This window comes from Bombus vancouverensis, chromosome 8 (assembly GCF_051014615.1).
Source record: "Bombus vancouverensis nearcticus chromosome 8, iyBomVanc1_principal, whole genome shotgun sequence".
NCBI classification, from domain to species: Eukaryota; Metazoa; Arthropoda; class Insecta; order Hymenoptera; family Apidae; genus Bombus; species Bombus vancouverensis.
In genome coordinates this window covers 7,521,136-7,542,587 of record NC_134918.1, presented here as the reverse complement: position 1 = coordinate 7,542,587, position 21,452 = coordinate 7,521,136, and the positions used below count along the sequence as shown (strand labels likewise).

Here is a 21,452-nt window from a genome sequence, read left to right as displayed (position 1 = left end):
CATCCATACACACACACGTTATTCTATCCGTATAAATAAATTACTACGATAAAAAATACTTTCAGTATCCTTCGCAAAATTTACAATTTTCTCGTAAGAAAATCATTTTTAAGTTCTTTACTCGCGAACATCGCCGACTATTTAAACTTCTCCGCTCGAAAAACGCGTCGTTCTCTTACGAAATCACGTCGTTTCTTCTGAAGAAACGAGCGATTCGAAGGCATTTGTCAGTGACAGAGCTGAACGCGGTTCGATTGAAACGGCGGCGGGGACAGATTGGAAGGTTAAACGAAAATTAACGAAACGTTGTCTAGCATTGAAACAGGAAAATTCCTGGAACGCGCGCCGCGGTCGCGTTCGAACAACTGGAGCAATCCGGCGGCGAAGTTGCAACAGAATAATTGCATTCGAAGTTTTGCGGCGACCTTGCGTAACTACGATCCGAAGCCGGCATTTAGGAAATCGCTAGGAGAAATTTATTCATCGCCTTTAGCCTCGATTGTTTCTCGTTCACCGGCTCGATTTTCTCTTTTCGTCTTTCCTTTTTTAACTTTTGTTCCTCTCGTTTCCTCCAGCCGATGATGGAAAGATCGAAGCAAATTGGAGAACATATGGCAATAATGCAACGAATTCATTTTTATTCGTTTTCCGATTATTACAGAATACGTAATCGAAAAGGAAAGATAATTTGTAGAACTGGATCGATCAACTTTATATTTCGTAAATTGAGAAATTTTATTTTTTAGCTACATAATTAGTGCCCGATTTATCAAACAACGAGCGATTTGCTTATACAAGTACTATACTCGTTACGAAGGCATAATATGAATAATTGTACTTACAATAGGTTTTTTAATTTTAATGTCGCCACTTTTTTTCACTTTTCGCTTGTTTCCTTAAAAAAGAGACGATTCATTATATTTTTCTATATAGATGATTTTTTATTTAGGTTCAATACAGGTTTCTTTTATCTTTTTTTTATATTAAAAAACACTGGTTCTTTATTTGTAGGGATTACTGAATCCTGTAGATTTTTGTTTAGAGACGTATAAAGAATATCTTATGCTTTTTCAACTCAAAGTATCGATAAAATAGCTGCACAAGATTTAATCTTTTCACGCGTGACCTTATTAAACCTCGAAGAATGAGCAGACGTGTGTGACCATTGGACGTTAACGATCGAAGTTCAGAATAATATACATTACGAGATTCTGTTACATTATATTACGGAGAAAGTGCAAAGATGAATGTATGCGCGAACAGTTAACAATTTAACAAGAAATTAATAAGATTATTCTTCGATGAAATAAAAATTTATATGATATAAAAATTTAGTCAGCGACTAAACTTGATTTATTAATGGGAACGTTCGTTAAAAAATTCCAATCGAGGAATAACCCAGGCGATATCTGCTTAGGAAGGGGAAAATTGGAAAAGTTTACAACTCGTTGGAAAAGTTACACCTCGATGAAATATACGAGCAAAGGAAATTTGCATAACGAAGCACAGGATTGTCCGGATGAAAAGAAAACGCGGTTAATATTCTCGGTGTTTACATGATATTTATTTTCATGTTTTATAGGTAATCCTTATAACATTTCTTACATATGGGAATATATATTCATGGGCAAGTCAGAGAAATAAAAAAAGAAGTAAATCGCCGCCCACTTACGCACTCTTCGAACTCATCCTACAAAATAGCTCTCTCTTTCTCTCTCACACACGTTCTATGTTACTTACATCGCATATATGCACATATAATATTTATGTATTCCCTATTACAAATTAAATATTATACGTATATATATATATATAATATTTCTCCATCTCTTACATTCTTGTCGTTTATTATTTTTCCACATTTACTTCGCCTTTTTTTTGTTTTTGTAAATTTTCTCCTTAGTATACAAACGGGTAATATTAAACTTCGCTATTTATCGCCGCAATATCCTCTTACAAGTTAATCGTCGATGATCGATTAACAATAGCAATCATCATCGAGTCTATTTATTTCCATACGCCTTATGTGCGTGTGTCGTTGTCTCACATTTTCCTTTGCCTATCTCTATCGTTTAATCTTTTATATTACCCTCCCTTTTTCATCCGTTTTCTTTCTTTTCTTCTTCTTCTTCGATACACGCGTTCGAAAAACAGACAAGTACAGCTCGATCGGGTCGTTTCCAGGGAAACGATCACGTCTTTCGAAGGGAAAACGGATTCTATCGAAGAGGAGAGTAAAAAAAAAAGCGAATCGCAAACAATTTCGTCGTCTGTAACCGGAAGTCTATCGAAAATCTCGGTCCGCCGACGAAGATGAAGAGCACTTCCGGTTATTTCAGACTCTAATTGAAAATCTTGCTTTCTTCGCGATAAGCTTGTGGTTTCTTCTTTTCTTCTTTCCACGCGCACTCTTCGTAATCTGAACAGATATCTTAGTCTTAGAAAAGAATTGATATATTAACTATAATATTAATTACGATTTCCGCAAAGGATGGTCTTATTTTTCTTAATATTTTTTAAATCCCTTGTAAATCAAATTGGGAATCATAAAAAGAAATTGGCATAAATTTTCTTCAAATCTACGAAATTGTATAATAATTTTGGGGGAAAAAAGATTTGAGTAGGCGATCATTAGGCTCAAAGTCTGGTTGGAAATTACTGAAAAATATGCATCTTTGTACGATCGTATTTTCGTAGGAAACAAAGAAACATTTATGAGAAAAGAGTTCGATTATCGCAATTGAGTGCAAACTATATTGTGATTCCCCTTGTTCAAGTATGTTAAAAAGGATCTCTGTTCCAGATTACAACGTACGCACTTACAACCAAAGATATTATTCGATTATGCACAGAATTATAGTAAATCGAATCCCCGTTACGTAAAAGCGGAAATGAATCGCGAGAGGTCGAACATTTATACTATACATCTGCTTGAGCTTCAAATCGTAAATTCTCCCATTTCGAGTCATTCATCGTTGATTCGAGTATTTTATACAATCTGTAATTTATTTTTACGCTTCCTTCTTATATTCTTCTGTTTTACATACTAATTTTGATACTTCATTTTCTTGATTTCACTTTACTTAATTATTAACCGATTTATACTTATATATATTACTACACTATGTTGGCTGAATACCATGATTGCTCAACCTCCCTTTATTCGCTTCTTTCTTTTTTCTTCTTCTTGTTATATATGATCTTTGTTTCTTTTGGCTTTTCTATTTTTGACATTGTGACAATCAAATTGGGTTTCGTCTTTTTCAAACGAAACTCCACGTTTGTCGATATAATAAAATACACAAGCTTTATACGTAAAGAAATTCAATTTTAAAACGACCAACCCATTGGAATTGCGCTTAGAATCGAAACAACATAAAACTATTTGACCGAATCTTCTCTTCGATCGTAAAAATGTTCATTCTCTGAAAAAATATACGAAACAACGAGGCGTTGCTAGATTAAAAAAATAATACGACGCGTTTCATATAGAAACGTTCGTCATCAGTGTCGCCGATTTCATTACTTGAAAAATAAAGAAAGAGGAAAACGTCGTTGCTTGACATCGAAAACTAACGGCTAACTCAACCACGATCTTCGAATTTTTCTATTCTAGTTTCAGTAAATAAAAATACCCTTAATATTTCGCATAAAATTGAAACGAGAATTTTAATAACGATTCTCTCATATTTTCTTTAAACTTAATCAATTTTTCCAACGACCGAGAAATACGAATCGAATCGAAAACGTCTTGAAGAGCGTAGTAGAGTTAAAACAGGCTTCCAATGGGTCGAATCGAACATCGATCTTAAATCTAGAACGGCACGTTCCACGCAAGAATCCACGAAACTAATAAAATGTTCTCTTAAAAACAAAAAGAAAAATCCATTTCTCTGAACATATAACGCGAATGTTCATTTATATCTTTGCTAACGATAGACAAGAAACGTAGCATTTTTTATGGAAACATTACATCGAAAGAAAATCACTTTTTTCTACTATCATCAAGCGGACAGATTAAATTCCATCTTCTGCCTTTCCACGCGATTTTTCACTCGAGTAATTATATTCCTCCCCTTTCCATTCAATTTTTCACGAGTAACTCGATCTTCTCCATTTCCACGCGATTTATCAATAAAAATGCGATTATCACCCTTCTTACGCAATTTTTCATTCAAATTCGTAAATCTTTCCCACCTTTTCACGCGATTTATCGCTTAAACTTATTCCCTTTTTTCCCGTAATTTTTCAATTCAATTCCGTCCCATCTCCTTTCATACGATTTCTTCTTTTCACCACAAAGTCGTCGTTGCTTAAACAAAGCAACGTTCGAAGGAGCGACAGAACGGTGATGTTCACAGTGGAGCAGCGAGCGGAAACGGACACAAGTGCCGTCGCGTTTCCTCGATCTACGTATCTTCTCCTCGTCGAGTGATGCCAGATCGAGAAATGCTTCCCTTCGTTTCGTCCCTTCCGCTTATATGTGTTCGTCCTCGCACATCGTGTAAACATCCGAGAAAAAACGGTTCGCCTGTACTCTCATCTTCTTTTACGCTTTTTTTAAATCTTTTTTTCTTTAATTCTTTTATTCGTTTTAAACAATGTATCTGAGAAGATCGTGCGTGTGTATCGTTTGATTAATTCGCACGTTTTAAGTCGTACTTAAGGTGGCTAAATCGCCTGGTACAAAAGAAGTCGAGGGAGAATATCTGGCATCACCGAGGATCCCACGAAGGAATGAGAACTAAATGATTCGTACACGATGCTAATCGTAAGTGGTAAAACGCGTGTTGCTCGTCCCTCGTGTCTATTTCGAAATAGTCGAAGATAGTCTGTTTTAGATTTCTCGCGAACACTGTTTTGCTCCCACTAACGATACCATCTTTTTAGCAAGCGTTTCGAATTATCCATCGTTTCGTTCGTTAATCTTCCTTTCCAAATTTCTACGATGAATAGTTTTCTATAGAATAATAATAATAATAATAGAAGTTCTGTTTCAGAGTATCGATAATTCCGATCGTTAATTTTCTTGTTCTCTTTTCATTCCACGTTGATTCGTTTTATAGGAAGCTTTACATCATCGATCTTCCATGGTGAATTTTATTTTCCAGCTTTTTCTCTCCTCTTTTTTAAGTATTATGGGATACTCTTTTTAAAAAGGATCTGCAAACATTCGCAGCGAATATTTCTTATCTTTTTCATCGGTTCTTCCTCTCGATTTATAAGGAATACAAATTACCGATGCCTCTATCGAAGTCTCAAAGAAAACAACGCACGATACAACGCAACTATCGGAGAATACTTAATAAATACGAGAAGCGTGATTCGATTGATAAACCTCTGTGAAATTGAAATTGACCGTTGCGTAAACAATCGCCGATATCTCAATCGTAAAGACAAGAAACTCTTTTTGTCTCATCTGCAACGTGGAGTTATTCGATTTCTGAAACAAGCGGCGTTCCTTTTGTCCATGGAATTTTTATACACACGATTATACTTCGCCAATAATTACGTGTTCTTGCCTCTGGAAAAATACATCATAATCCGATGGCTGGCTGCATCGCGAATATCGAACGATAGGAACAAGAAAAATAAGTCTGATTCGTCGTTTCTTTCGATTAATATATTTTGGAGCAAAACGTGTCTCGATTATCTTTCGTGTTCTTCGAAAATATTCGGTTCCTCGGTAGAATTCCGACACGAGCGAGTGACGCAACACGTCCATCGATCTTACTCAATAAAATCTGCGCAATTATTTAAAACACACAAGGATCGTGGCGCGAGCGTCTGGGATTTCGCGAGTTTTTTCCCTGCGATCGAGGATGCTTCGTTGAAATTCGCAGTTCGAGCTTGCGTCATCGAACGAATCCATTGATTCTATCGAGAAAGATTTGTCCTATCGTCAACTTCTCGAGGACCATTCCTATCCGTTAGTTCGAAACGAGCGAAGAACGCTTTCTTTCGATTTGATTTACCTCGATTTTTATAGCTCCTATCGAGTTATTAAATCTTTTATATTCTATATTCTTTGTATTTTTAAGTAATCTCGGTTCGTCGAGTTATTGCAACAGCAAAGAATTACAATCTCTGTCGTTTCTCTTACTTTTCAACTAATTTCCATTTACAATTTCACGTGTTTGCGTGGTCGCCACAATTATCCGCTGTTTCTTCCATCTTTACCATAATCTCGACTTATAATCGACAAAATTATTCTCTTCTTCGAGACCATCGCGTTCAATTGTTTCGTCAATTTCGAATAAACGATCGATCGATAACGCGTGAAAATATTATATACGTAAATAAAATATGATTGTAAAAACACACTGTTCGAGTTAAATGCATAAGAGAGGCTCGTTCGAGGATACCTTGAGCATCATCAGTATGATATCGATCGAATAGAAAAATCGTCGAGTAGCTACGAGAAGATCACCGATTGAACGAGAGATTGAACAGATTTCGTACGAGGATACACAGACAACACGGTAAATTAGGCTTTCTATCGCTTTCGTATGAAAACAGTTTAGGCCGCTGGTGTTCTATGATCCTCTATCTTCGTCGTTTCTTTCTTCGAAATTGATCAGAAATCAACGTTGTATATGTTTCGCGATCAAATATTTTCTATAGAAGGCACAAAGAAATGCACGTTCATTTAATTATTGCAAACAATTATTAGCGAGGATTTTCTTCTCTTTGAACGAAATCAATGATACGGTAGTCCTCGCGGGGAAGAATACAATTCAGACGAGAAAACAGGAACTTCTACTCTATCGATTTGAATTCTTGCAAAAGGAAATATTTATATATGTACATATCATTGCAATATATCAAGGATTTCGCGACAACACGAAATTCTTTAAGATTCACGGCTCGAACGCCGTTCGTCAGGTCATTGAGGATCGATCCAAACGATCGATCTATACCTCGATCGCGATTCCTCACCGAAATCCCGGTTTCTTCTACGCGACATACATTCATCCAAGCACACACATCGTATTATCCGCCGGAGTATATCGACGGTAGCGTCTTTATTTTTTTCGCACACGGCTCTCTTACTTAATCCTACGGATCACGTATTTTCTTTTATCCGCAAAATTTCACCGCTGTCATTGGTGAAATCGTTCTACCGATCGTGAATCTATCGTTACTTCAGCAGAACAGTATCGATGGAACTACGTTTCGTTCGATTTCGTCTTCGTTTTTTTCGTTTTTCGATTGTCTTCTTTCTAGTCGTCGTTCTTTTCCGATCAATCGATCGACGAATTGAAACGATGAATCGTACAAACGTCGAAACGATACAAACAGAGGTGGAGCGAGAGAGGAGAAGAAAGGCGAATTTCTTTAGCAGGAAAGAATGTAAAATATAAAATACAGGCGAACAAAAGTCACGAATGGTAAAATAATTCGTTGGAGTTTTTAGGGCTCTGTAGGATAGAGTTAGCGGTTGTAAGTGTCGATTGAAATTCGTTTTTCGACTGTATGTTCTGCGAGGAACAATTTACTTTAGCGTTTAAAATAATCGTAAAACAGAACGTGCACGATGGTAAGTGTTCATTGAAATTTTCTTTCAATTCGTATATCGTAAAATAATGTATCTTAGCTTTAAAAATTATTGCAAGAGAAAGAGAGAGAAATTGATCGTAAACGTCGATCTGATCGTTTTTCCCCACTTTATTAAAACAGATAAAGATATAACAGGTATACGAATAAAGATAAAATAAATTTAAGCAATTTGGAAAAATTTGTTCGCATTATACGTTTCTGTCTGAAAAATTAATAAAACTGGAATTTTCATCTTCGACATTTGCACGTTAAAATCGTTCACCATTTCGACTCCTCGATTCCTCGTTAATGTCATTTTATCCTTTTAATATTTGAACGAAAGTTTGATCGTTCGTCGCTTTTTAAACGCGTCCATCGACACGACATTATTTCGTTCGCATCCGCGAACCTACGTGCTCTGTTTGCTTTCCTCGAAATACACAGAGTTCTAAAGGGGCGTTTGGCGTTCTACCGTTTAGTATCAAAAGAAGTTACGTACAAGATACAGGGAAACGTGGCCGTGGTGATGTTTGTTCGCGATCGAATTGGTTTTCGAATCTAGTCGAGAGAGTTCTTAACTCTGTTGGTGGTGCGGAGGAGAGAGATCCTGCCATTTTTCTTACACGTAGAACGAATTAAACGAAAGATGTTTAATTATACGGATTAACCTGTTAATAGGGTCATAGTCTTAGCCAAAAACTACTATAATCGCGGAATTAAGATTCAACAGGAATCAATCAGTTTTAATTAAATTGACTTCAAATAATTTAGAAATACCCATTATATGGTGTAAATGGATTTTAAAAGAATTTGTTTGCGACTCTAAACTTTCTATAAATTCGTATATGTTTGCAATGCATTTATCCAAATTAGTTAAACCTTCAAGTTTGCCATTTTAAATCTCGTGCAAACGCACAAACATCTGCGATTAATTTATTAAAGTTAGTGCAAATTTTACATCGGATCGGATGTTCGTGCGCTTATGGGAAATTTAAAGTTACAAGAATACACAAGAAGTCGCGGAATTGATATTCAACAGGTATCAATCAGTTTCAATTAAATTGACTTCAAATAATTTAGAAATACCAATTATATGGTGTAAATGGATTTTAAAAGAATTTGTTTGCGACTCTAAACTTTCTATAAATTCGTATATGTTTGCAATGCATTTATCCAAATTAGTTAAACCTTCAAGTTTGCCATTTTAAATCTCCTGCAAACGCACAAACATCTGCGATTAATTTATTAAAGTTAGTGCAAATTTTCCATCGGATACATCGTCGATGTTCGTGCGCTTATGGGAAATTTAAAATTACAAGGATACAGGAGAGGTCGCGTAATATGCAGAAGTATAGAAAATATCCAAAATATAGTACTTGTTATAACACTTGAAGTAAATTCCTGTTTGAATCCCATTTCTTTTAATCAGATTTACGAAGACACGATAATTCATAGACACCTGCAATCTTATCTGGCGTCAGATAATACATAGTAGATATCTGGACCGAAAAAAAAGAGAAAAAGAAAGAAAAGAATATACAATCTAAGAAGACTGACAAGTGGTCGAGTGACTCTTATTAATTAGGTTTTCCCGATTAACAGGTTAAATAACAAGATCTTAGGATCGTATAATTAAACGTTAAGCAAATATCGATACTTACTAACAACTATCCATAATTTTTCGAAAAATTGATTTCACGAGCAAATGGTATTTGAAAGAGAAAGCTTCGTTCTTCGTAATCGTTCTACCGATCATAATACACACTTGATTAACAAGTATCGACGTTTAAAGTCCGCTTTAATTCGATATTTAATTACAATATCGTTGCGATACTTGTCTAAACGAAGATTTCATTGATCGAAAGAACTGTACAATTGACTCGCAGACTTTGTTTCGTGTTTATATTAATATATATATATTTATATATATATATATATATTCTTACAGTGTTTCGTTTAGACAGGTGTGCAGCTAGTTTCAAAGTTCGATTTCATTTCAATGAGATTATTACTGATTAGATTATAAACGATAATTCATGCGATCGATCGATCGGTATGTTTCTAGACGATTTTTCTACGAAGCTACTTCTAGTGTTCTAATTACTTAGCTCGCGAGACTACTACACGCGGTCTCTGTTATCGTACAGCTTAACCTAATCAAGAAACATCGCGTTTGTACAGCTTATCGAATATGTATATCTGCGATCAGTCTGCTGCAAGTCGGCTGAATAATTTCCACGACATTTCGATGAACGTTCCTCTTCGAGTCGTGCTATTTATTTCCATGTTTCGTTCATCGTTCGATTGTGCTTTTATAGGAAACTCGGCGGCGTCACGACCGTCCGTTCTGATTACTTACATAATCGATCGATAAAAAAATCTTTCTGTTCTTTTTCGTTGAAAAATAATACGATTAGCTGCAGTTTTAATTTTTATAAAAATTCATGTTGTTTTTTTTCACCCTTCGAGGCGACCATAAGCGGCAAGTTTGTTGCCGAACAATCGCGTACAAATTAAAAGATTAATAAAATTGAGCACCGGGGATTAATTGTTCTATGGTTGCTCGATACTGGACGAGGGCTAAAAAATTATAATTCGCAATTGCAAATAACACTGTAATGATATCATCACGGAACGCTGATATTAAAAGAAAAAATTCGCGTCGGACCAAATTTCATTCACGATAGCCTTCGAGAGTCGATGTGATTTCTAAATAAATGTTTATTATATAATTTTATCGAACGACAAATTTAAAATGACAAAGAATCTGTAAGAATTTAAAAATAAGAGCTGATTATGCTTAAAATACAAATCGAATGCCGATAAAAGGTATGTAACAGTAATAAAAAATGATCTTGAAGCGAAGATTCTTTCATCATCCAGTCGCGAAAATTATGCTACACGCTTTATGCTTTATCCAATGTGCCTCTCTCTCTCTCTCTCTCTCTCTTTTTTGGTTTAATGAATTACCGTAATAATATCGTCGTAATACGATTATAATATCTACACGATTAAGGTTTGCTCGTGTTTCATCGCGGATCGTTACGATCGTTCATTTACAAATTCAGAGTTGGGTGAGATTCGACGCGTATACTTAAGATTCTTCTCCTTACTTACATTACGTTTTCGTTCGACTACGATTTCGTGGACGTACGCTGGACGAAAGTTGTGATTGCGTTTCACTGTTTCATCAGGAACTAGTGAATTTTGCATCTATGCGAGGAAAACGAAGAATTAGTCGAAAAATCGTCGATCTTCGATGAATCTATCTATGTATTTCGAAATTTCGAATAATTATCAATGATTACGATACGACGACGACTATCGTGAAAAAGGTGATTATCACGGGAAGAGTATCCTGTTTTTCTCTTTTCTTTTTTTTTTTTTTTGAAAAGATAACAGTTACGCGGAACGATCTTAAAAATGATAATTTTTCTTTTCGGGATGAACACACAATTATTCTCTTTTTTAATAAACGATTAGAAACAACAGATGTTAAGAAATCGTTACGATTAGTACAGTGTGATAATTTGTACGCAATAAGAAAATCGTGTACAGGTGTAAATCATAGTCTTTATTATTAAACCTTCCACTTGAATACTCGTACAAGCAAATCGATATTCATACCCCCTAATCTTGCGTCTGTTAAAAAAAAAAAAAAAAAAAAAAAGAAAGACAAAGGAAAGACGAGAAGGAAAGAAAGAACGACGATTGATCAATCTTTGATGTCACTCCTCGCACAGATACGCCATTTTCTTCCCATAAAAACTGTAATAATATCGACGCGTTTCTGTTCACACAGACGTAAGATCTACCCCTTCTCGCACATTTATCCTCGATTTTCAATCGACGCATTCCGAATATTTCTTTTACGCTTAAATTTTACGCTTAATTACTTAAAATTATTCTACTTTCCATTTTATCCAAGACGAAGTTATTTTGCGTTAAACGAAATTCAGTGTGATCTCATTTTTATAAATATCTTTACACCTCGATGCTTTATTCAAGGGGTGAGAAATCGTCGAATATCCTCGACTCGAGCGTCTGAATATTCGAAACAGGAACGCGCGAACGATTTTTCGATGAACTCTCACCCAATTCCGTTCCGACGTTGCATTTCTATCGCGTTTTCGGCTTGGTTTCTCGATTCAGCCTTATCGTTTTCCTTTCACTCACTCTCTCTTTCTCTCTCTCTCTCTCTCTCTCTCTCTTTCTAGAAAATCTGAAAAAGCTTCAAAACTCGATCTTCGTCCTTCGATTAATTTAATCACCGCGTTTTTCTTTTTTGCATGTTATCAATGAGAAAAGACGATCAACGCTGTCTCACTCGCTTTAAAAACCCAAGAAACCGAGTAATAGTCGTGTACACGCGTGTATCTGTGTATAGTGTTGTTTTATTTCGTCCACGATTCGGGATTATTCGAGGACGATGATGAATCGACGGCGTAAGATGGTTTTCCTTTTTCTCTTCTTTTACGACAGAAACTCGAGGGGTCGTGAGACGGTCTTCAGTAAATCAAAGAACTAGGAGGTGAATATAAGAAACTCGGTTCGTAGTAATTAAATCGTTCTCTTCTTTACCCTTCCAGCGCTGTCATTGTCTTTTCCACTCTTCCGAAGCTTTACAATTTCTCTTTTCTATAATCTTCAAATTTCGATTCCCTTTATTCCGTATGCGAGCAACCCTTCCCTTGAAACGAATCACGCTACTATTTGACTACGAAGAAACCATATTGCTTAATCGCACAAACACGTTTGACACCAATTATAACACGTTTAACGCTAGAGAATCGAACGAGCAGGCGAAACGCATAAATTTATAAAGATACAAAATAATCATCGTGTCTATCGAGCAATGAAAAAAAAAAGAGAAAAAAAAAGGAAAAAAGAGAAGAAGTGGAGAATCTTTTATCGAATATCAACGAAACATGCTTGGTTTATCTTTTACAAGTCAACCTTGGTGTCTGTACAAACTCGAACACTTGTGCTTCCGTACACGAGCACCTGCTTCTCATCCTTTCTTCTGACATTTCAATCTTTTATTTCGTCAAATATCCCCATTCTTTCTTTTCTTTTTCATCCATTTATCGGCAATTAAGCTGATCGGTCAATTAACGTATAATCTCGTCGAGTTTGTCATCACTCTGACAAACCGCGACACAGAGGAGGAGGCTCGTGTCTCGTTTTCCAACCCTTGAATAATAACCATGTATCGTGGTGTGTCAGGCAAATGCATTTTATTTTCTCTTCTCTTTCAAATATAAAAAAATCATTGTATATCATATATATAATATATATAAGTATGTATATGTAATATGCGTATGTGTATTGTATAATCATATCGGAGTACAGAGTCGCGCAAAATCGTACAAAATTTGTCCACGTGGCGTTGGCGGGTGATTATGGTTATTATTCACGTTCGATAGAAAAAAGGATCGCGATCGATGGAGAAAGGAGCGGGAGAAACGAAAAGGAAACGAAGAAAAAAAAAAGAAAAATCCAAGGCAGGGTACAAGATTCTCGGAAGATGACCACGTTTTCCTTTTTTCTTCTCCTTGTTTTTCCTTGTTTCATCCTTTCGTTATTATCCCCTCGCACGCAACTCGATGACATTTACGTATTACGATTCTTCCCCTATAACGAAAGATCATATCTATCACGGTGCACGCTCGTTCGAAATTACAGATCACGATACAAAATTACAATGACTAATCACAATTCGCTTGCAAGAAGTTCTAGAACGCAGATGAACAATTATTTATTTATCGTTTATTTCTTCTTCTCTTTTTTTTTTTTTTTTTTTTTGATTTGTCGATTAAAAGCTACTTCCATTCTGGCGTTGCTTTTCTATTTAATAATTTAACTCGCACGTCTCTTCCTTTTTAGCGACTAATCGAGATGACGCACGTACACCTTTTCGAAATATCGTCTCGATTTATTCAATTTTGTATTTTTATTACGAAACAAATCCAAAGCTTCGAACAGATTTCTCAGAATATCGCAAGAAGATTTGTCAGTAAGGTTTCTTCAGACTTCTTTTTAATTGTAATTCACCGAAGAAGTTACTCGTAGTTTCTCGCCCTTAGTCTATTCTATTTATTTTTGTTTTTTCTTATTTTTTTTTTTTTTTAAACTTAGATCTAACACACATTATCTAGAACGAGGTTCGTAGAGTATTTTCTCGGTATATTACGATTTATATTTTTGTGATATTCTTCTTTAGCAATGAGCCCTAAATTTTTGCTCTGGCTACTCGATTCGAATCAGAAGAAACTCACCTTGAAGGACGAAACGAAAGAAGAAACGATCGTTCGAAATACAGCATAAAAATAATAATACGGATTCATTTTAGTTAGCTAGAATTTGCCTAAATCGTCCACTCCACTTTTTAATCTGACACGTTTTCGAGATTTTTCATTTATACAAGAATCGCAAAGAATCACGAGTATCTCAAATTTAATTAATTTACCTGACTGATTTATCGACTACAAAATTTTCTATTCACGAGTCTGTCGAGTATCGCGATACAGAAAAATCATGCAATTCTTGTTCTATCAATTGATCAAAATTTCCTAATTGGGCAACAAATATCGCTTCGATGAAAATGTTAATTAATGAGAGAAAGATCAATCGCTTTTTATCGAATATCTCTCGTCTAGGAGAAGAATTTCTCGACGAAAGATTCAAAGATCTATCTGGCTATTATGCTTTACGTCATGATTAATCGCCGCGGAATCGATCGACTTTTTCAAGAACGAACGTACAAATGAATCCTCCGACATCTCTAAAAGAAACGTGGCTATAAAATATCGAATGTATTTTCAGCGTTTGTATTCTTAAAACTCTTGCTTCATCAAAGACAAATAAACCGTAGCCGTTTCCATTTTAAAAATCGAACTTTTTCTTTATATGAAGCAATAATCTCGAAAAAGAAGAAAAATATAGGGAATTTTTAAAAAAATAAACATCTGTGAATCATAGCCAAATGATGAGCTTTTTTTATACTAATAAAAAATTGTTTAAAAAACTTCACACAATGATATACTTTATAACAATATATATATATATAATTAGTAAAAATACGAATGTGATAAAAGAAGATAAATTTTTTTTTTTAATTTTTTCCCAATTTATGGTTACATGTATGTACACGTTTTATTAAGTTTTTTTTTTTGGCGCGAACGAACATATATATATATTGTAATCCTGTCACCTACGTTAAAAAGAACGGTCAACATTTGGATCGACAGATCAATAGATCGACACGATCGATGATCAATACGATCTTAAAGTTCTTAGGAATTAAACGAGACGGACTGACATATACGGAGTGGACGATATTACGAAATGTTTTAATGGATTGTTGATAGATTCGCGTCTGATGTTCGAATGAGAAAGTAGACGAGAAATAAAGAATCAATCCTCTTCGTAGGAACAAGTTGGAAATCGAATTATCCTCCTTGAAGAAAGTTGTGAAAAACTCTAATTATATCAGCCATTGAACTTGCAAGTCAAACTTCCGCAAGTTACAATTTATCTCGAGTTCCAAATTCGAGGCTTCTTAAGATCTATCTAAACACATTCTGGATACATATCGATCTAAAATTTCAAACTTGTTGTGGTAGAAAAAAAAGAGTCTTTTCTTTCTACGCTTCATACGATACATTATATAAATATCGATCCAAAATCGGTAGAGTCCCGACTCAAGTCATTCTAATATTTCACATTTAACAAAATTACCATGTAATCCTAAAAAGAAACACAAAACTGTCAATTCTAATTAATAGACGGGATGTTTATGCTGTTTATTGGAAAATTTAAATGTGCAGAATATGTACTCTACATATATATAATGAATAAGAATGTTCGAAACATACAATTTATGATAATTAGTGTGCGACAGAAATCTCTGCTTAGATTTCACTTCCTTAACGAATTAAATAAAACCTAAATTTGCACAAACGTCCGTCATCTACCGATTACTAACAACCACGCAATCATGCAAAACCATCGAAACTAATAACATCTTCGACAACACGACAACAAATATCTTAAACCCTTCGTTGCAAATCGAGAATGTAATTAACGTTCGCGAATCTTCTCCATTTTCCACTGGAACATCCGCAGTGTATTCGACGATGGAAGCTACGAAGAAGGAACGAAAGTTTCGATGTAACGGCCGGCTATTGCTACCGTAGATCACAGAGACGAGGATAATAGTAAGAACAACAATGAAAATGATTATTAGGAGGAGCAACGCCACGTCGATTGACGATCGAAAACTAGTGACAGCGAAGGAAACGGGGAGACGAGGATCGTCGATAGGTGATGAGAAATTAGCCGTAACGAAGGAAATAGAGGGATAGGGATCGTCGATAGGTGGTTGGAAACAAATGGTCGCGATGGAAACAGAAGGAACAGGCGGCTAGAGGCGCGCACCGGGTGCAGAACGTCGCTGCTAGTCGGCCTGCCTGGCTCTCCTTAGCATTAACACGCGATATACCAGAAAAACCAGTTTGCGGGCTTTTTATTAGGCCTTTACTTTCGCTTGCAAACTGAAAGGAAGAGTGAGCGAGCGAACGAACGAGGCCTGGCTAAGTTCTAACCGGTGAGCGAGCGAGCGAGCAAAGTGACTGACTATGCTGACTAACGGGGTCACCAGTCGATACGGACACGCACATAAAAGAGAGACGCCAAGTGGCGAGCATATACGTCCTCTCTCTTCTTTACTCTCTGTGCTTACACGCACCTGTCTCTGTACTTCGTGCGTGCCTGCGTGTGCGTGTGCGTGTGTGTATGTGTATGTGTGTTTTATCTGTATATTCTACGCGTTACGTGCTACAGGAACAGAGAAAGAGAACAACGCGTTAGAGAGATAAAGATTTGCTGAGACGCGCGAAAAACGCTCGGAGATTCGTGGCTTGGTGGTGTATATTCTCTGTGCGTGTATAGAACAGATTATACACACGCGGATACACACACACGCGTGCCCGTTTGTATACGCACCGACAGCGATTCGCGGGACGATACAGTTTGCAAGTTCGCCGCGCCGAGAGTCTACGTTTTATTATGCAAATGAGTTTTATCACGGCCGGAGAAACATAGGCACGCGAACGCGCGTGTATTTTGCTTTGCGAGCGGCGCTGCTGCTGTTCAGTCGGATAAGGTATTAAATAATTATCGGTATCGAGAAGAAAGAAAGTTATGCAAGCTGTTCGCCGTCGCCTCCGGCGGAGACTAGGGCCGCCGCAAGGATCGCTCGATCGCACGTACGTGCGTGTGTGTGTGTGTGTGTGTGTATGTGTTTTTATATATCTACGAATGTATACGAATGCGATTAGATACGAAGAAGATTATAGGGGAAGATACGAGGAATACGATTATATTAATTTTTTCATTTTGGGGCTGCTAAAAGTAGCTAAAAGGGTGTACTTTGATATCTAATATCTAATATATGAGAAACATTTTGACAAGCATTCTGATGACAATTTCGATATGTGGCTGATTGATAAAATATTTTTAAATTGCTCCCATACGAACGACAATAAAATGTGACTTATCTCTTTCCCTATAGTCTTCATACATATACTCGTTGTACGTGGTTATGTGTATAGTTTCGCGTATACAGGCTAAGATGAAGGGCTTCTGTCTTCTAGTCACCTCGAATCTCCTTCGACACGTCCTTCCATGAATCCCAAGATTAGTCACGGTGCTTTTTCCCTGGTATAATACTAGAACTGGAAAGAGTGTCTAGATGGTCGTTTTAGCATCTCATGTTTTTATGCGCGCGTCTTTTGGTAAACGATAAGTTTGCTTCTTTTTACCTGGATCAACATTCGTCTCAGTTTACCAAGTGTTCGCGTGTATGTACGTTACATGAGGGTGTCTCTGTTTCTTTGAGTGTCCATGTTTTCTTTTTGTTTATTTGCTTAGGTTTTTTGTTCTTGTTTGTCTGTTTTGTCTAGGCGATGTGACAGCGCTGGTTGACGCGAAACTAAAAAAAAGAAGAAAAGAAAACAAGTAGAGACGCCTCTCACCCCTCGTTCACCTTCTCCTTCCTTTACTCTCTTCTACCTTTTACTCTCTCTCTCTCTCTCACACACACTCTCCGCGTACAAACTCTCTCGTTGTCGCACCGATCGCGCCGCTCATCCTCGATTTTTTTTTCTCAATCTTATATATCACGTTACAGTAGTATCTAAATGAAATGTGTTCACAGCCACACATTAATATTTATACATAGATTTTATACATGTATTTATATATTTAAATATAGTATATATATATTTATATATTTATAATTATTCTTTTTTTTTGTAAACGCCACGCCCGTTAATGTTTCTTTGTATTTTTAATCTGTTTGAGTTTACTTTTTGCTTACTTTTTGTGAAATCTGTGTGTGTTACCACTACCTTTTCTTTAGTTACACGTTTCTCGAAACATCATATGTTCATTCGTTATAATATACTTTTTTTGCATTTTTTTTTTGTTTTTCTTTTTTCTTCGTTTTGGGAAAAGAGGAAAGAAAGAGGAGCGACCGTGGAACGCTGACGGACGCCTTCGTACGCGCTATCTATCAGCCGTTCCTTTCGTTCTCCGATCCGATCCCAGGCGCCCTCTGTCCCTTCGTTTGTTCTCCCTCGTCGTCGGCGTTTTTTCTTCTTCTCTTTCCTTTCTTTCGAACTCCTCGGTATTGTTCTCCGTACAGCTTCCGATTCCGTTTCGTCGTCGTTCCTCCGCCTTCGAAATTGACTTCCCTCCTTCCGGTTCCATACGGTATCACTTAGTGAACTGACGCCATCGCATGGCGGCGCTACCGTCCTCCCGGGGACTCTGAAAAGCGTGTGTGTTCTTTTCTCAACGCGCGCACAGTCTCTGTCTCTCTCGCGCCACTGTTGCGACTCATATATGCGTCCGTCTCGTTTCATCGACGCGCGCACCGACAATAGTATAATAGTTTACCGGGTATATTCATCGCATGTTTTCACCGCGCGTGCGCAATTGCGGTTTCCGTTTCTCTCCACCATCCGTTCGAATTCGTTAGGCACAACACATTCATTTTTTGTTACTTCTTCTATATATTCGTTCCGCTTGGTTTCTTTATCTTTCTTTATTTCAACGTTTTTTTTCTGTTTTTTTTTTTTTATTTCGTTTGGAGTCTTTAGTCTCTCTGTTGATCCCCTACGACCGTTTTTACAGCAAATACCATTGTGTTTTGGTCCTTCCTCCCGCGACAACTGATCGTCCACCGGAGTTGAATAAACGCGTCCAGGAGAAACAGAAAGATACACCGGGACGTAAACGCGCAGTATTACAAATGTTTCTGCTGTTAGGTTAGAATTTGATCTTCTCCTGGATCTCTTCAGTCTTCCGCGAAGCTGTTTCTTTCGTTTTTGTTGTTTTTGTTCACTGTCACCAACCCTCTCGAACGATAAACACCGTCCTCCCACGATCCATTTGGCGAATCGATCACCGCGGGTTTTATCTTCCTCCGTTTTATTCCGACGAGAATCTTTCTCGTCTACGTCACACTCTGGTTCGGTCGGTGTTCGATGTTCGACGCGTATCCAAGCGTCAACTGAGGAGCAAACGATTTTGCTCCTTTGACCCGCTGTCGTGAACGATCAATGATCGACAAGCGTCTTTCTCGAGATTGTTGGATAAACACGAACCACGACGATCCGAATTACGTCGATCGTAACCTGGTTGAGGACGATTGCCCCCCTGGTCGGTAAACAGAGGCTCGTCGATGGTTCCGTGGTCAATAAAGATCATAGAGTTATCGCGGACATCGGTGATCGTGCCGGTGGTGGTCGTAGCGGTGTTGATGGCGGTGCTAGTGGCGACGATGGCGTTGGCGTCGATGTCGCATCACGACGAGCACGCCATCCACGAGTTGCACGTGCACGTGTAGCACGCGGTGGGTATCACTGGAGCGTAATAGTAACCGTTCGCGTAAACGTATGTGGTGGGCGGTCCAGGAGGTGCCTGCTGATGATTCGTCAATCGTTGCTGTTGCTCCTGGCAGAACACCTGATACGCAAGGTTTTCGATGAGAGCTAGGGTCTGTCGTCTCTCGTGACCCATCAGGCACACGGTGGACTCTTCCACCACGCTGTGAAGCAACATCAGGTACTGGTACTTGAGGGCTTCCTCCTCGGGACCGACGAAGTGGTTCCACAGGTAGTTCTCGAGTTTGGCCCGTTGCTGGCTGATGTCCGGGAAATCGATGAAGAATCTCGAGCACATGTATCGCTCGAGGGTTTTTATATAGTCAGGCTGAGAGGGTTTGTACATCTTAACCAGGAGATTGCAGTATTTGAGCAGGCCGCCGCCGCGGATCTCTTCCGGATGCCTCGTCGAGATCAGTTTTTTGTGAAGATGGTATAACGCTTCCTGGAAATCACCGTACACCGATTCACCGACCACGGTTGGGTAGAAGTTCTCGCCAATTGGTAGCTTGCTGCACTCGTAGAACAGGAGCAGCGAGTCGAGCACGATCTGGAACGAGTCGACCGAGAACTCGAACTGCCGCCTCATCGAGTCGACGAACTTCAGTTCGACGTTCCTGTGCCCTCGTGAGTTCCCAAGGGAAATCAAGGACCACCGGTCTCCGTCGTTATTCACTTTCACCATTTTGCTCACGTACGCCTCTTTCAAGCTGCACGTGGTGATACGTTTACGGCTGACACCTTCTGGCAGCAGATCGAATAACGAGCCAAGCACCGCGGCCTTCACCTTGTCGTAGTTTCGCCCGCTCGACAATTCCACGGCAAATATCAAGTCAAGGTCATTATATGGCTGCGACTCAGTGGCCAAGACGTGAGAAGCCGCGCCACCGTTCAACCTGATGTCCCGTACCCTCATACCTGCACCACCGTTGCTCGGGTCAGACTCTAATTTGCTACGGACCACGGTAACCAGGTCTCTCAATCTGACTTCCAAAGTAGGAAAGTTACCACGACCGTGGATGCACACCACCTCGTTCATCACATCATTCAATCGTCTAACTTGCTCGAAACTGAGCACAGCCAGCCTCTGCTGCGGATCCGGACAGTCTGAGTTGTGGTTGTTGTTGTTGCCATTGTTCGCGCTGTTGTCGTTGCCTCCGTTGCTCTTCGTGCCGTTCACCTGGCACAGGGACTCCATCATAGCGACCCGACGCTGGCGTTCCTCGCCGATCTCCAGGGAGCCACACTGTAACGGAAAAGAAAAGGGAGATGTTATTAACCATGGCATTTCCGCATTCGGTTACAATCGTATTGAGATTGTACGTTATGTTCCTTCTTAAATGGATACCGTCGGATATGTATGATTATATTACATTGGATGATCGAAGTAAAGTGAAATTGTTGATTGTATTGTAATATTGTGGACAAAAGGAGATATCGGATGAATCATAAACAGTATCGCGAGAAAGCCGAGGTGCCGACAGGCCCATCAATGTGTCGTCGATCCTTCGATCGGATAGTTTCGTGGAAATGGCCAACGTAACCTAGCCACGAGCGATTGCGGAACACGTGTGTGGTGGGGTTAAGACAAAAGACAAAGAGATGCTAAGGGACATAGACGAATTAACAGTCAGTATCAGTGGAGAAGTCGGAGAGCGTTAGTTGAGAATTCAGAGAGTTTGAATCGAGAAGTCAGTGAGAGAGTGTTGGATCCGTGGTGACGAGAATTGCGAATTAACTATTTAGTTGTTTAAATTATAACACGTTGTTGCGTTTAGTTCGCGTTAAACAACCATCGTTTCCTATTTAATCAACACCTGTACTATTCATTTGTTGTAAGTAAACTAATTGTAATAGTAAGATACTACAATATGTTTTGTTTTATGTGAAATACACAAGATAACTCTTAATATCGTGCACGTAATATTTAGTATATACACTGTATACCTTATTTTTAGTAAA

General features: G+C 38.0%; 1 protein-coding gene across 3 annotated transcripts in view; it reads right to left on the bottom strand.

Moving 5' to 3' along the window:
• Positions 1-1,542: 1,542 nt before the first annotated feature.
• LOC117164823 (terminal nucleotidyltransferase 5C) overlaps positions 1,543-21,452 on the bottom strand; it is a 169,945-nt gene continuing 150,035 nt past the window's right edge. For all 3 annotated transcript variants that reach the window (XM_033348202.2, XM_033348206.2, XM_033348205.2), the window contains exon 2: positions 1,543-20,736. In XM_033348202.2, the coding sequence (XP_033204093.1) occupies positions 19,411-20,736 (1,326 nt within the window). In that variant the 3' untranslated portion in view covers positions 1,543-19,410. The remainder of the gene's footprint in view (positions 20,737-21,452) is intronic.